The 16,096-nt window shown below is 31.2% G+C and overlaps 1 protein-coding gene across 1 annotated transcript; it reads right to left on the reverse strand.

Moving 5' to 3' along the window:
* Positions 1–8,930: 8,930 nt before the first annotated feature.
* Positions 8,931–14,326, reverse strand: LOC149188515 (uncharacterized). The gene is made up of 6 exons (XM_089413029.1): positions 13,794–14,326; positions 10,191–10,305; positions 9,996–10,077; positions 9,801–9,852; positions 9,408–9,462; positions 8,931–9,230 (listed from the first exon to the last, which is right to left on the reverse strand). Exons 1-6 carry the CDS (start codon positions 14,193–14,195, stop codon positions 9,046–9,048), a joined length of 891 nt encoding a protein of 296 aa, XP_089269155.1. The 5' UTR covers positions 14,196–14,326; the 3' UTR covers positions 8,931–9,045.
* Positions 14,327–16,096: the final 1,770 nt, after the last annotated feature.

Consider the following 16,096-nt stretch of genomic DNA (forward strand, 5'->3'; position numbering starts at 1 on the left):
ATGGAGTAACTCCCCTTCCTTTTAGGTACATCTATCCTACTAATAGTGGATCTCATTCTTTGGAGAATGGATCCATAACTTCTCATCCTTGGCCTATAAAGCCATTACAGGCCTAGGTTTGGAGGAGGATTGTTGGAAGTAGGTTTATGTTGTTGAGATTAGGTTGGAAGGCTTGTCTTGTAAGGGAGAGGGTTGGAGATTGCAGAAAGGGCTTGCTACATCAAGGCTACATGGTTGTAAGGCTTTTATCCAGTTTTATGAATATAAGCAATTGTTCTTTCTCAGTTAAATCTCTATTGATTTGATTTGTAGGATTCCTTGATCACCTACATGAGTTTTGGTTGCATAATTGATCAATTTTCATTGTATAATTAGTTAATTATTTCATTATCTCTTTGATTATATCTTGTATGCTTTGATCTCTTGTTTTGTCTCTGTCTTTGCAGATCTATTTTAGAACATTGCGGAGAAGCTGTAGGGAGCGACGAGAGGACATTTGGAGCATCAAAGAGTGTGTGATCGAAATATGTTAAGGACTTCATAAATAAGTTTGCCAAACCGGTAAGAGGTCTCTTTCATTTTATTGCTTTCAAATGATTAGAACTTAGGGAAAGGTGGCAATTACTGTGTGTTTGTTACTAGTGTTCTCAGAAGCCTAGAGAGATCGCTCTTGTCCGCAAGAGGGATTTTTCCTCATAACAATATAAAAGCACTAAATAGATTGAATGATAAACTAGGCAAGAATCCAAATGAAAATAACATAGTGGAAAACTAAAGAGAGACCATACATATTTGTGGGAAATTTAATGTCCAGATGAGGTGATTATATTATCAAAGTCTCAAAAAGGAGAAAAGACAATCCAAATTACAGAAGCCCTAAAGAGTTTGACTGATAAAATTAGGCAATAATCCAAATGAAAATAACAAAGTAGAGAACTAAAGAGAGAGACCATACACATTTATGGGAAATTGAATGTTTAAATGAAGTGAAAATATTTTCGATATTTCAAAGAAAAGAATATACAATCCAAAAAAAAACTCCAAAATATAGAAGAACTAAAGAGATTAAATAATAAAGCTTGGCAAAAATCCAAATAAAAATAGAAAATAGATAACTAAAGAAAAATATACATATATGGGAAATTGAATATTTAAATGAGGTGAAGGTACATGACTATAAATAACCATTAATATGTACATGCGAAGGGTGGGTTACCCATCACATATGCTCATCATAATCTCAAGCATTAGCCATTTTATAATTATATAATTTGTAAACATACAATATGAATGAATATGAATATGGAGGGGTAGAATACAAATACTCATTTTAACCTAAGATGTTTGAATAATGTATATTTGTAATGAGATAGTAAAGACTTTATCAATTTATGATAAGTAATTTTTAATATAACAACTAAATAAGTTGTGGTATATTGCTTGATAATTAGTATGAAAAAGGTAGGTAATTTTGTTGCAGATGTAAAATTGTGTAAAATTTTATTATTGTTAAAAATAAAAATATATTTTATTGTTATTGTTAATACAAAAATTTCATTGTAGATTTTAGGTAAAAACCGAGAAAAAAATAGCCACTAGGAAAACAATTTTATTAAATGTTAAAACATCTCTTTCATTTATTACTCAGTGGAGAATGTTAATGGATATTATTATACTACTTTTATAACTTTTCATCCATAGCTAAAAAAAATGCCATATTAATTTTCACAAAACCGTGTCATTATATTAGGAAAATAATTACTATTAAGTCAACACTAACAATTCACTTGATGCTAAAATATTAGTTAATTTGTAAAGACTGAGTTTTTAATTTACCTATTATATAATAATTTACTAAACAATTTTATATATTTTAGCGACAAATTATAATTCTTGATCATAATTTTTTTACATAACTATACATCAGAAAATATCTTCAACAAAAATAATGCAAATGTTTATTAAAGTAAAATTGCATCGGTCTAAATAATAATTAATTTCATTTAACAAAAATAATGCAAATGTTTATTAAAGTAAAATTGCATCAGTCGAAATAATAATTAATTTCATTTAACAAAAGTAATACAAATGATTATTAAAATAAAATTACATTTTTCTAAATAATAATTAATTTCATTTATATATAATTGAATTTTTTTAATAATAATTAAAAAAATTCCTTTTACCCTTCAATTACCGAAAAAATAGTTAACACATCAACATTGCATTTATTTTATTTAAAAATAATGTAAATATATCACAATGAAAAACATTTTCTATATTAATAATTCATTATCAACCATAATAAATAACTAACAGAAAAACTATGCTTCTATTATTTTTTGTTGGTTTGTTTTTGGAAATAAATTTTTAAAAATATTTACATATCTATCTGTATTAAAAAAATTCAGATTATAAATAATTTAATAATAAATAAATTTTTTTTTAGCTTATATTTATTTATTTTAACATCATCGCAAACCTAAGAATTAAAATAGTTGCATACTCTTAACATCAAGTTATCCCTTCATCTTGTGCCTGTTACATAGAATTGTTATCTTTTAACAAAACCGCTAGTGAACCTTTAGGAATCCTTCCTAAGTTACATATTACCTTGGTAGGTAAAACTGTCTGTATTGATCCTATGGTAGTCCAAGGTCCCTTAGATTTCAATTCTCTCCTTGGGCGAGGCTATGTTTATGCCATGAAAGCTATTGTATCAACACTCTTTCGCATGATGTACTTCCCTCACAATGGAAACATTGTGATGGTTAATCAACTTTCATACGTTGATCTTGCTTCAACTACCAACCATACAACATCCTTGCATGTTCCTTATCTGCAAGTGGTATCTACCCTGCCACAGGTTAATTATGTGGCAACCATTCCCATGTCTTCAATTATAGATGCAAACAAGCCTCTCACTCTTTGCTCAAATTCATATGACTTTGATCCAATGATTGACATAGGGAACCTTATGGGGGAACTTGAAATGGATTTTCTTACCCCTTCTGATTCTCTTCACATGCATTCCTTCCAGAGAGATATTCTTCCTTCTGATGAAGATCTCTTGGAATCTATGGTCAAGAAACACCCTTTGGAAATGTGTTTCTTCCATTTGGAAGCCATGAAACAAGCCTTTTTGAGGATAGTTATTTTACTGTGTAAACCTCATTAAAAAATGAAACAACTCTTTTTGAGGATAGTTCTTTTACTGTGTCAACCTCGTTAAAAAATGAAACAACTCTTTTTTAGGATAGTTCTTTTACTGTGTCAACCTCGTTAAAAAATGAAACAATTCTTTTTGAGGATGCTTCTTTTACTATGTCAACCTAGTTAAAAAATGAAACAGGTCTCCTTCAGGATAGTTCTTTTACTGTGTCAACCTCGTTAAAAAATGAAACAACTCTTTTTTAGGATAGTTCTTTTACTATGCCAACCTCGTTAAAACATGAAACAACTCTTTTTGAGGATAGTTATTTTATTGTGTCAACCTCGTTAAAAAATGAAATAAATCTTTTTGAGGATATTTCTTTTACTCTGTTAACCTCGTTAAAACATGAAACAAATCTTTATGACCATAGTTCTTTTCATGTGTCAATCTCATTAAAATATGAAACAAATCCTCCCCTATTTAAGTCAAGTCTTTCATCTGATCTCGTAAATGAACCTTCGTTTCATCCACTTATTAGTAACCAATAGTCTACTTAGGTGAATGAAACGAAGCTTGGGGGGCATGTGCCTATGTCGGTATGCTGGGGGCATGAAAACTTATCTCAAGCATAGTTTTTCTTTGGTTCAAGCTTGTGTAAAAATGAAACCACCCTCAAGCACAATTTTTTTTTTTTTTTTTTTCTGTTTCAAGCTTGTGTTAAAATGAAACTACTTTTAGGCATAGTTTTTATTTGTTTCAAGCTTGTGTAAAAATGAAACCTATCTCGAGTCCATTTCAGTTATTATTTTCAAGACTCGTTAAACTCATGAAAATCCTAAGCTTCTTTTGCTATCTTTTCATGCTTGTAAACGTACATGAAAATGTTTAGTTCTTTCCGTCTTTTCTTGCTCGTTAATTAAAATTGAAAATCAATGATTTGACTATATTTTTATCACTTTTTCAAACTCATTAAAACTTACGGAAAAGAAAAATCATGGAGTTCGTTTTATGAAATTTTAAGACTCCTTAAAAACAAAAAGATCGTTGAGTACTTGATTGTTCGAACTCGTAAAATTAAATGAACAATTGTCTATTTAGTATAAGTTTACCCCTTTTACGGAATGAACCAAACTATTTACGAAAAAGGTATACGTTGACTAATCATGGTTAATAAAGTTCTCTCTTGCATTATTTTATCCTTTTTCAGGCTTGAGAGACTAAATGTACGAAAAAGAACACTGTGGAGTTTACTTTCGTTTTTCTTCTGACTCCCTAAAACTGAAAAACTCTGAGCTTCACTTTCTCCAGGCTCGTTAAAATTTTACGGTAAAAGAATTTAATGAGTTTTATTTTCGTGTCCTTTCAAACTCTTTAAACTTGAAAATGACATCGAGTTACCTTTTTATTGGACTCGTAAAAATTAAATATAAGACTTGTTAAGCATGACGAGACCGAACCACTCCTTCTTAGGGCTCGTTAAAAATAATTTGGAGGACTCATTCGAAGAATGAGCTTACAGGACAAGCATATGTTATCCTCCTCAAGCTTGTAAGAAATAAAGAGGTACTTTCCAATAATGGTGGGGCAAATTGAGAAAGAAGATTTGTTTTTAATTTATAAAAGGCAGCATGTCACTCTTGAACATGACACTCTGTCACTTTTCGTGTCTGGGTTGGGAAATCCATTTGTTACTCAGTTGACCATACCTCATTTGAAAGTCTTCAGTTGGTTTGGGTTTTATTTTTGAGTCAAATATTTCTAAGTCATTATGTCGTGTCTCTGATATGTTCAAGAGAAGTTCAAACTTAGTCAAAATTACTTTGTCAACCTTTTCCTTTAGTTGCATAGACCATCCCTGAGTCAGTCCTAGATTACCCTAAATTGTTGTTCTTCAAAACTTGACATGAGTTTCGTGTTGTAGGCCCTCCTGTGACAGGTCGCTTCCTATCACATTTAGTTCATTATCTAGCAAGTTAATCTAGAAACCTTCAGTACCTTGAGGCTTGCATGCCTTAATGACAGGTTTCTCACTTTCGACGATAAGTTCTCATCATTGGACTTCGATCGAATGATTCTATGAGTGTTCGACATCAAATCATCTATTCACATTTCATAGATTGTACTGGAAGTACCTCGAGAACCATTGTCATTATTGGTGGTTTCTCTCATGCTTATTAACGATTTTCATCATTGACTAGTAATCAAGTGGTTTCTATCATGTTCAACTTCGAGACATTCACTCACATGGCTAGATTCGTACTACAAATCGAGAGATGGAGATCAATACCCTGGATCTAGTTTCACCCATTCAAGCTACATGGAGTTATTAAATATTCATGATTGTAAACATAGATCCATTGATGGTTGCATCCATACTATGTCGTCTTTTGACATGGATCTTCAGATGTATTTCCATATTGTGCTTTGAGACATTTATGTTCTGAGTATGGGAATGCCTACCTCAGTGATGATATTCTATATTGAATTTTAACATTTGTCTGTTTGTTTTAGGTGTCCGACTACAGTCTCTAACCTAAACCTTCGCATGATAAAGCACTTCAGTCATCAAAATATTTCTTCTAGGTTTGTTCTTTAGGGGGTAATCTGTTACACATCATTTTTTCACATTAGGCAAATGAATATTGGTTTGTATCTCTCGCTATCCACACATGTGTTCTAAAGCATTACCCTATAGAGTTTGAAACTAAATCATCCCAAAGAAGGTGGAATTTCTAGGTCCTATGGCACAAAACCTTGAATTTGGCTATGTTCGCAGTTTCATAGTCATTTTTTGCACATACACAGGGAATACCATTATTATCCATGTAAAAGTACGATCTGTCTTCCATAATGACCTGTGCACATGACTTGAAGTACGTAAAAATAAAAAGTAAAGTCTAGAAGCATTGTTAGTAGCATGTATCCTAACCAACAATCTTTGAATGAGTGCCTATTCATTGTTGATCCCTCACATCATGGAGTAACTCCCCTTCCGTTGTGGTACATCTATCCCACTAATAGTGGATCTCATTCTTTGGAGAATGGATCCATAACTTCTCATCCTTGGCCTATAAAGCCATTACAGGCCTGGGGTTTGGAGGAGGATTGTTGGAAGTAGGTTTATGTTGTTGAGATTAGGTTGGAAGGCTTGCCTTGCAAGGGAGAGGGTTGGAGATTGCAGAAAGAGCTTGCTACATCAAGGCTAAATGGTTGTAAGGATTTTCTCTAGTTTTATGAATATAAGCAATTGTTCTTTCTCAGTTAAATCTCTATTGATTTGATTTGTAGTATTCCTTGATCACCTACATGAGTTTTGATTGCATCATTGATCAATTTTCATTGTATAATTATTTAATTAGTTCATGATCTCTTTGATTATATCTTGTATGCTTTGATCTCTTGTTTTGTCTCTGTCTTTGCAAATTTATTTTAGAACATTGCGGAGAAGCTGTTGGGAGCGACGAGAGGACATTTGGAGCATCAAAGAGTGTGTGATCAAAAGATATTAAGGATTTCATAAATAAGTTTGCCAAACCGGTAAGAGGTCTCTTTCATTTTATTGCTTTCAAACGATTAGAACTTAGGGAAAGGTGGCAATTACTATGTGTTTGTTACTAGGGTTCTCAGAAGCCTGGAGAGATCGCTCTTGTCCGCAAGAGGGATTTGTCCTCATAACAATATAAAAGCACTAAAGAGATTGAATGATAAACTAGGCAAGAATCCAAATGAAAATAACATAGTGGAAAACTAAAGAGAGACCATACATATCTGTGGGAAATTGAATGTCCAGATGAGGTGATAATATTATCAAAGTCTCAAAAAAGAGAAAAGACAATCCAAATTACAGAAGCCCTAAAGAGTTTGACTGATAAAATTAGGCAATAATCCAAATGAAAATAACAAAGTAGAGAACTAAAGAGAGAGACCATACACATTTATGGGAAATTGAATGTTTAAATGAAGTGAAAATATTTTCAATATTTCAAAGAAAAGAATATACAATCCAAAATAAAAATCCAAAATATAAAAGAACTAAAGAGTTTAAAGAATAATACTTGGCAAAAATCCAAATAAAAATAGAAAATAGATAACTAAAAAAAGACCATACATATATGGGAAATTGAATATTTAAATGAGGTGAAGGTACATGACTATAAATAACCATTAATATATACATATGAAGAGCTGGGTTACCCATCACATATGCTCATCATAATCTTAAGCATTAGCCATTTTATAATTATACAATTTGTAAACATACAATATGAAATGAATATGAATATGGAGGAGTAGAATACAAATATTCATTTTAACATAAGATGTTTGAATAATGTATATTTGTAATGAGATAGTAAAGACTTTATCAATTTATCATAAAGTAATTTTTAATATAACAACTAAATAAGTTGTGGTATATTGCTTGATGATTAGTATGAACGAGGTGTGTAATATTGCAAATGTAAAATTGTGTAAAATTTTATTATTGTTTTAAAAAATATTAATAATAAAAATATATTTTATTGTTATTGTTAATACAAAAATTTCATTGTAAATTTTAGGTAAAAACCTAGAAAAAATAGCCACAAGGAAAACAATTTTATTAAATGTTAAAACATCTCTTTCATTTATTACTCAGTGGAGAATGTTAATGGATATTATTATACTACTTTTATAACTTTTCATCCATAGCTAAAAAAAGGTGCCATATTTTTTTCACAAAACCATGTCATTATATTATGAAAATAGTAATGTCATTATATTATGAAAATAATTACTATTAAGTCAATGCTAAAGATTCACTTGATACTAAAATATTAGTATATTTTAGTTAATTTGTAAAGACGGAATTTTTAATTTACCTATTAAATAATAATTTACTAAACAATTTTATATATTTTAGTGACAAATTATAATTCTTGATCATAACTTTTTTTACATAACTATACATTAGAAAATATCTTCAACAAAAATAATGCACGTGTTTTTTATATAATTATACAATAGAAAATATCTTCAACGAAAATAATGCAAGTGTTTATTAAAGTAAAATTGCATTGGTCTAAATAATAATTAATTTCATTTAACAAAAGTAATACAAATGATTATTAAAGTAAGATTGCATTTGTCTAAATAATAATTAATTTCATTTATATATAATTGAATTCTTTTTAATAATAATTAAAAAAATTCCTTTTGTCTGAACTTGATATATAGATGTCATGTATACACAGTCCTTTTTGTTTCATGCTGATGTATTTGTCTTTCTGTATATGGTGCCTTTTCGCATCTCTGACATTTGTTTTTCCTCGCTATGTCTCGGATCGTGGCTGTCATATGCCACCCTTTTGTATCTTATGATGTTTTTTATATTGTCTCAATGATACTTTTTTCTCTGAAAAAAAAAATTCCTTTTACCCTTCAATTACCGAAAAAATAGTTAACACATCAACATTGCATTTGTTTTATTTAAAAATAATGTAAATATATAACAATGAAAAACATTTTCTATATTAATAATTCATTATCAACCATAATAAATAACTAACAGAAAAACTTTGCTTCTATTATTTTTTGTTGGTTTGTTTTTAAATAATTTTTTAAAAATATTTAAATATCTATCTGTGTTCAAAAAATTCAGATTATAAATAATTTAATAATAAATAAAATATCTTTTAGCTTATATTTATATATTTTAACATCATCGCAAACCTAAAAATTAAAATAGTTGCATACTCTTAACATCAAGTTTCCAAAGTTTATAATGAATAAAATTAATTTGTATAATTACATTTGTTTGGCGTTCCCATTTATTCATTCGGTAATGTCAAACATAGCAGCTGAGGTGGTTGCATAAATTCAAAATGCCAGTCTTAAGCAATGATAATTGTTTATCAATTGCCAAGAAATTGAATATATAGAATGTGCGTTACAATTCGGAGAAGACAATTTGCCCAGTACAGCAAAGTAATCAATACCCCACGACAGTATATTACCAGTGGATCAATTATAGGCTTTAAATACATATTATAACACATGATTATCCCTGCAAAAGCATAATATGGATCTGCCAAAAACTCTGGCAAAAAAAAAAAAAAACGTTAGTAAATTATTATCCCTGTGAGAAGATTTCAAATAAGGAAAATGTTCTGTCTAAAATTTTCACCCCTTTATCGTTTTTTATAAAGTCAAGAATTTTCAAGCAAAACTTTCAAAAACTAGAGAAATATAAAGGTATAATTATATCATATCATACTTTTCGTAACAAGTGGAAATCTCTCAAAGAATGATGTAATGATCCTTAGCAAGCTCTGCCACAAAACAAGTAAAATACAACTATGAATACAAATGCGTTAATCTCGAATAATTTGCTAAAATTTGAAATAAACATAAGGAAATATTAGAAAATTATAATTAAAAATTTTAAATAAAAAAGTTATTTCAATAAATATATATTAAATAAAATTTATACATAATAAAAATTTTCAAATATATTTATATACTAGGATAAATTTATTAAATACGGATTTAATATGAGTCTAATCAAATTTTTTTATGAGACAATTTTTTTTAGAATTTAAAATACAATATGTTATTTTTCATTGTTTAAATTATATATTTGAATGCTAAATAAAATAAAATTACTCACCAGTATCAATTTACCCGGTTTAAGAGGGGTCTCCATAAAATGATGCACGCTCCTGTCACAAAAAAATAAAAAAAAAATAGAATAGTAGATATATATGTTAACTAAACATTTTGAATATAAAGTGACCTTAATGGTGCCCAGCCTTATTAATAAACTTTCTACCCGCTGCAACAGTTGTGTGGAAAGAGGTCTGACCTTATTAATAATGTGTCTCCTCCTTTTTCAAAGTAAAATATGCCACAGCCTTTGGAGAAAGGAAAATTTTGTCCTCGCCATTCTGCACCAATTAAACATTGATATCATAAATTTTGAAAACCTACATGTTATTAGACACTAATATAAATGCAAAAAAATATTACCTGATACTTGATATGACTAGAAATTACTAACCTAAATGCCATAACACTGCCACAGTAAGATCATCTCCTTCACTTATTCCGTCAATTTTAAATAACATGTCCTTGCCTAGGGCTTCTATTAAATCTTTGATGAATTGCAAAAGTTCCTGCAGTCATTTGCCATTTCACATATGCGATTTTACATAAAGTAAATTATAAATCTTTGTGTGGTTGCGATGAGAGATATTTTATGCAATCTAAATAGACAATATTGATGGTATCTTTAGAACATTAATTTATCTGATATATAAAAATTTGATAATATTTTTTTAATTATTTTAAATATACATAAATAAATCAATATAAATTTATATCGATAAAGAATCTATGAAATATTTATAAAGATTAGATATTTTGAAATAATCCTGGTAAAGTTTCTATATATATATATATATATATATAAAAAAATCTAATTTAACATTAATATATAATAAAATAAATTATATTTATTTTATTTATAAATATAATTATATAATAATTAATATTAAAAAAATAAAGTAAAATAAAATAAACAATGATTATATGTATATGTATATATATATATAATTTTTTTATACATATATACCCGAGAAAATGATTATATAGAAAAATAAAATAACTATATATTATAGAAGGGGAATGGTCATGTGGAGAGGCATTTTTCAGTAAAATATGGAAGAGAATCTGGAATGAATATATATATATATATATATATATATAAGAGAATCTGGAATGAATATATATATATATATATATATATATACCAGATTTATCAAGTGTCCTGAGGGATCAAATTTCTCGAGATGCAAACTTCTTTTTTGAGTGTAAAATTTGAAGAAATGTTTGCACTTCGAAAGATTTGATCCCTCTCAACACTTGATAGATCCGATAAAATGGATTTAGGTTGATTACATCAAGAAATACAAACATATTTAAATATTTTTAATTTTCTTTTTCAAAATTTAAAAAGTGAGAAAATGAATTGCATATAAAATATTACAAAATTATATTGATTAATTATTATTGTTAATAAATAATAAGGTGTAAGATACGTAAAACTGCTTCTGCTTGGCTAAGAGCTCGTCTTCCTCGGACGTAAGGAAACAGGTTAACGGCCCAAGACCCAGAGGCATCTGGCAGGAGTGATGAGCCTGCGCCCTTACGGACCACCAGCGGGTTATTTCAGGTGGCGTGGTTTTCCTATCTAACTATGATGAGTCAAACCGACATTGGCGGATAGCAGCCAGAGATGGCTATCCTCACTGTTGGTTTTGACACCTGAGTTGATAGGTTTTTCCACCTAGGTGAAAAAAAAATAAGGTGTAAGATCTTTAACATAGGATATTTTTTTTTTAATAAAATTATTTTAATATCAAAGTAAAATGAATTTATTTCATAAATAATTTAATAATTATAAAACTTATAAACTATTAATTTTAATATTTATTTCATATTTTTTGTTTTTGTTTTTTTGTTTAATATGATGATGAAGAACTAAGACCAATATGATTTATTGGAATTTAAGAAAGTAAGAAATTAATCAAAATTCTTTAACATTGTGTTTTTATTCTTGAAGAGAAGTGCACTGAGAGTTAGTATTGTGCCTTAATAGGTCAAGAAGGTTGGTAGTGTGATAGATGTTTTGAAAATTAGAACAAAGTTGACTATAAGTTGGACAATTTAAGAGAGTGATTTTCATTTCCATCCCTCTTGGTATCACACAAGTGATACTCTTTCTTCCCATGGTATTTTGGGAGTGGACAACGCTAAGTTTATTCATTTTCTTCTTGAAACTAGCCAAGAAAAATAAATAATTATAGTTTTCAAAATTGTTGTTGATCACCTTCTTATAATATCTTAGTATCCTTTTTCCCTAACTCTTTAAGGCTCTATAACTTCTTCTTAAATATGAAAGTAATAATATTTTTAATATTATCCTTATTGTGCAAGATGATCTCCTCCTTTATTCCCCAACGGTCTAGCCAAGATTGAGAATCCTTATTCCATCCTCACTTGAGTGGAAGGTGGGGGTCTTGACTAGAGTTAGAAGCAATTTTAGGAAACCTCTTGGCTCCCATGTTGTATAACTTCTTGTACGTGGTATACCTAATCATAACCATGCTTTCAATAGGGGAAATCCTAGCTTCATTTAATAGGATAGGGTAGGGAGTACATCCTTTAATATTGAGGTTATAGATTATAAAATACTTTTGGATCTTGTGAATCTTCCTCTAGGATTCACTCGATATACTACAACCCCAAACCTCACATCCATATAAAATAACAAGGGTGACAAGAGTCTCAAAGATGAACTTTATTTAATCCCAAATCCAATTATCTACTGACTTACAATTGTTTTCAAGCTCATAGTACACTTTCCATCCTCCATTTATCATTTTCTCAATGCTATAATTCCAATTGAACTAATTATTGATGTTGATTTCCAGATATTTGTATGAAGGAACTTCATCCAAGTAGCTATTATCGTAAATGAAATTGTCATATGTAATATTTTTGGATTTAATTATCATGACTTTAGTCTTGTCAAATAGTAACAATCATACTCATCTTGAGGCAAGAGTATTGGAGGATTCTTAGTTGATTGCCGAGATAGTCACTACTCTTTGCTAGAAGAACAATATCATTATCGTCAGCATAAAGGAGAAGAGTTATGTTGATACCATTGAGCATGAGGCCAACACATCCTGCATCTTCTAAACACTCTTCAAGCTTATCAATGTAAATGCCAAAAATGGTAGGGGATAAGGTACACCCTCCCTTGAATCTCATATTGCAATTAATTTCTTTTGACCAACCCTTTAATATGCTAATGATTTATGTCCATTTCTATTTGTATGAAGGAGCATCCTCCAAGTAATTATGATAGTAAATGTAAATGAAACTGTCATAGGTAATTGGATTCAATTATCATGACTTTAGTCTTGTTAGTGTTAACAATCATACCCATCTTGAAGCAAAAATCTTGGAGGATTCTTAGTTGATTGCCATTGTGACTCTTTGCCAAAACAACAATATCAATATCATCACCCTAAAGGAAAAGATTATGATGATACCAATGAGTGTGGGGCCAAGCGGGCCAAGCTTATCAATATAGACACTCTTTAAATTTATCAATATAAATGCAAAAAAAAATAGCGTATAAAAGACACCCTTACTGGATTTTAATATTGCAATTAATTTCTTGTGACCAACACTTTAATAATAAAAAAACATATTATAAAAATAATTTTAAATTTAATATATTTTAATTAAATGTTTCACTTAGTAAAAATATTAATTAAAATATATAATAAAATAAGATTTAAAAAAAATTGAATTTTAATTTATATAATACTTCGTAACGCCTTGATCCCAATTAAATTGTCCAATAAACAATCAATTAAATATTTTATTTATAATTAAAAAATAATTATTAAAAAATTCTTAACCAGTTTAAAAATAAAAATTAATTAAGTACACGCATGAAAAAATTTCAAGTAATTCTGCTCTCCAATCCAATCCAAGCATACAGTGTCTTTTCCGCTATGCACAAACTCTATAAAGTAAACCCAAATTACTTTTACAATATCTGTGAATAACAGTGAAATGTACTTACCTCTTTTCCCTCAAAACCCTTTGGGAAAGACGAGTCGTGGAATAAGCACTTGTCTGACATGATCTCAAACAAGGCTTCCGGGTCTCTTTTGTTGATTGCTGCATAGAAGTCCGTCACGACGGGCACGGCGGAGACCACCTCTGTGCGTGGTTGTTCTGCCGATAATTCCATCTCCGCATCACGATTCTTTGAAGCCGATGTACACCAAAGAGTTTTGAACCCGCGACCTTTCGGACTAAAAATCTCATGCACTCGAGGCACCGCATTCAACTGGAAATGAGCATGAGATGACAGAGGTAGCCTCTGAATGGCAAAAGAATAATTGTGTGACTTGTAACGGGTGGGAAGCAGGGCAACAGGATTTGGGGATAATGATAATGCGTTGAAGGCGAATGACGCCATAAAGATTTTAAGCGAAAAATGCAATGCAGGGGACGAGGAAGGATTTGATCAGAATTCAATGCAGAACGGGAAAGTTCCAGCAAACTGTGTTGGACAAAGGGCATTTTGTATTTATTTAATTACATTGCCTTGTGCAGGAGGAAAGGGCATTTTGTATTTATTTAATTGCATTGCCTTGTGCAGGAGGAAATATGTTTGATGCTGCAAAAGTTAAAACGTATTATTGTTTTGCATCGGATTCGAACTCTCGTCTACGAATCGTATATTATCATCGTAGCGGAAGTTTTGCTTTCGCTTTAACAAAGCTTTCTCTGCTCCGCTAGCCTTCACTTTGTTGGAGTGTATTTCGATGTCAAGGAGAAGTTTAATGGATATATTTTTCTAATACGGAGGATCTTTCACTGAGCAATGGACCAGAGCGATACTTTGCTTTTATGTCAAGAACGGTATTTGCTCATATAAAGAGCTTTAATATGCTTAAGAAAAGTTTGATCAACTTATGATAACTCTTTTTTTTTATATGAAATAGTTATCATAGTTATAACAAATGAGTGGGTTAAATGGTTAAGAATATGTGTTTTTAGAAGGTTATAGATTCAAAATTAGAGGGGTAGGGTATGTATGCCTTTGTAGAATTAACAATCAAATCGTTGTGTTGAAGTGAGTCCCTTATCCCATAAACAAAAAGGTCTCATACACCAATTTGATGTCTTACTTGGTAGTAACCTTAAAATTAGATAATAATAATAATTAAAATTGATCCATCTGCACAACTTTTAAATATTTCTCTGCCCTTTTCATTTATGTCCCAATGCCATCATCTAAAGGGATGTGTAGATATATCCCACTGTGCATAAATAAAGGTCTTGGGATAAGTGCATTTTTTACACGATGCATATTTTTTTTTGTTCAAGGCCTTTAATGGTGAAAGACTAGTAGGTTGGAGGTGAAACTCACATATAGAACAAGTTACATGGTACAAATATCTTTTTTTTTTCTAAGTAAAGTTAATCTATTAATATGTAACAAAATAAGATTACAAGGAGGCACGGGCCTCAGCAGTGCTGAACATTGTCTATCAGAAAAAAACTTGACTGCCCCATCGATGGGGAAACCAGTCCGCAAAGTCAAAAATACCCAGATGTGGGATATCTGTCTTTAAAACAGGAAATAACAAAACAAGAGAGATTCCAACAGAATAATCATAAACCCAGAGAAGTTCCAACAGAACAGTCATAATAGAAAAGAGCCAGTCAGCAAAGGAGACCTCAGCTGGCATATGGGTGGCACCTGGCTGCCACGCGTCGTCATTTGAGCTCGTCCGGGGCAGGCTCCTCTTCGATGCGGCATGCATACCGATACCAGTCGTCTTCCTCCTCCGACACGCCGTTGTGTGGCCCACGAGCAGCTTGAACGCCACCAGAGCTGCCAGCAGCTGCATGCAAACCTGACGCGGCGACCGTGCTGCCACCTGGTGGACGCGTGTCTCCAGAACTTCCGCCCGCTGTATGCAGACCGCCACCCAGGGCCTTGCCATGCAGAGGATCCATTTCCTCGTCCATAGCTTGCTTACCAGAATCACGTTCATTCCTGAGCCTGCGTGCCTCCTGTTGCTGCGCTCCAGTGCTTCCCGACGGGGCATCCTGTGGCTCAGTTTCTTCAGAGAAAACAATGGTAATGGTGGCAGTAATGACCGGTCTGTTTAGGGAGCTGCAGAAGCGGAATTGGGTTGAGTGGGGAGCTAGGTGAGGGGGCAAAGGGAAATTGGCAGTGTGGACCGCGACATCTCTTCGGTAGACTCCTGGAAACTGTGCGCGACCCCGACCACTGCGGGTATCAGGGTACCTGCCTGAGACCGAGCTATGAGGGTAAGGAATTTCAGGGGAAGGGGAAGGGGAGAC

This window comes from Pinus tabuliformis, chromosome 3_1, assembly GCF_031772625.1.
Source record: "Pinus tabuliformis cultivar Carrire ecotype Pingquan chromosome 3_1, CPIR1, whole genome shotgun sequence".
Lineage (NCBI taxonomy): Eukaryota > Viridiplantae > Streptophyta > Pinopsida > Pinales > Pinaceae > Pinus > Pinus tabuliformis.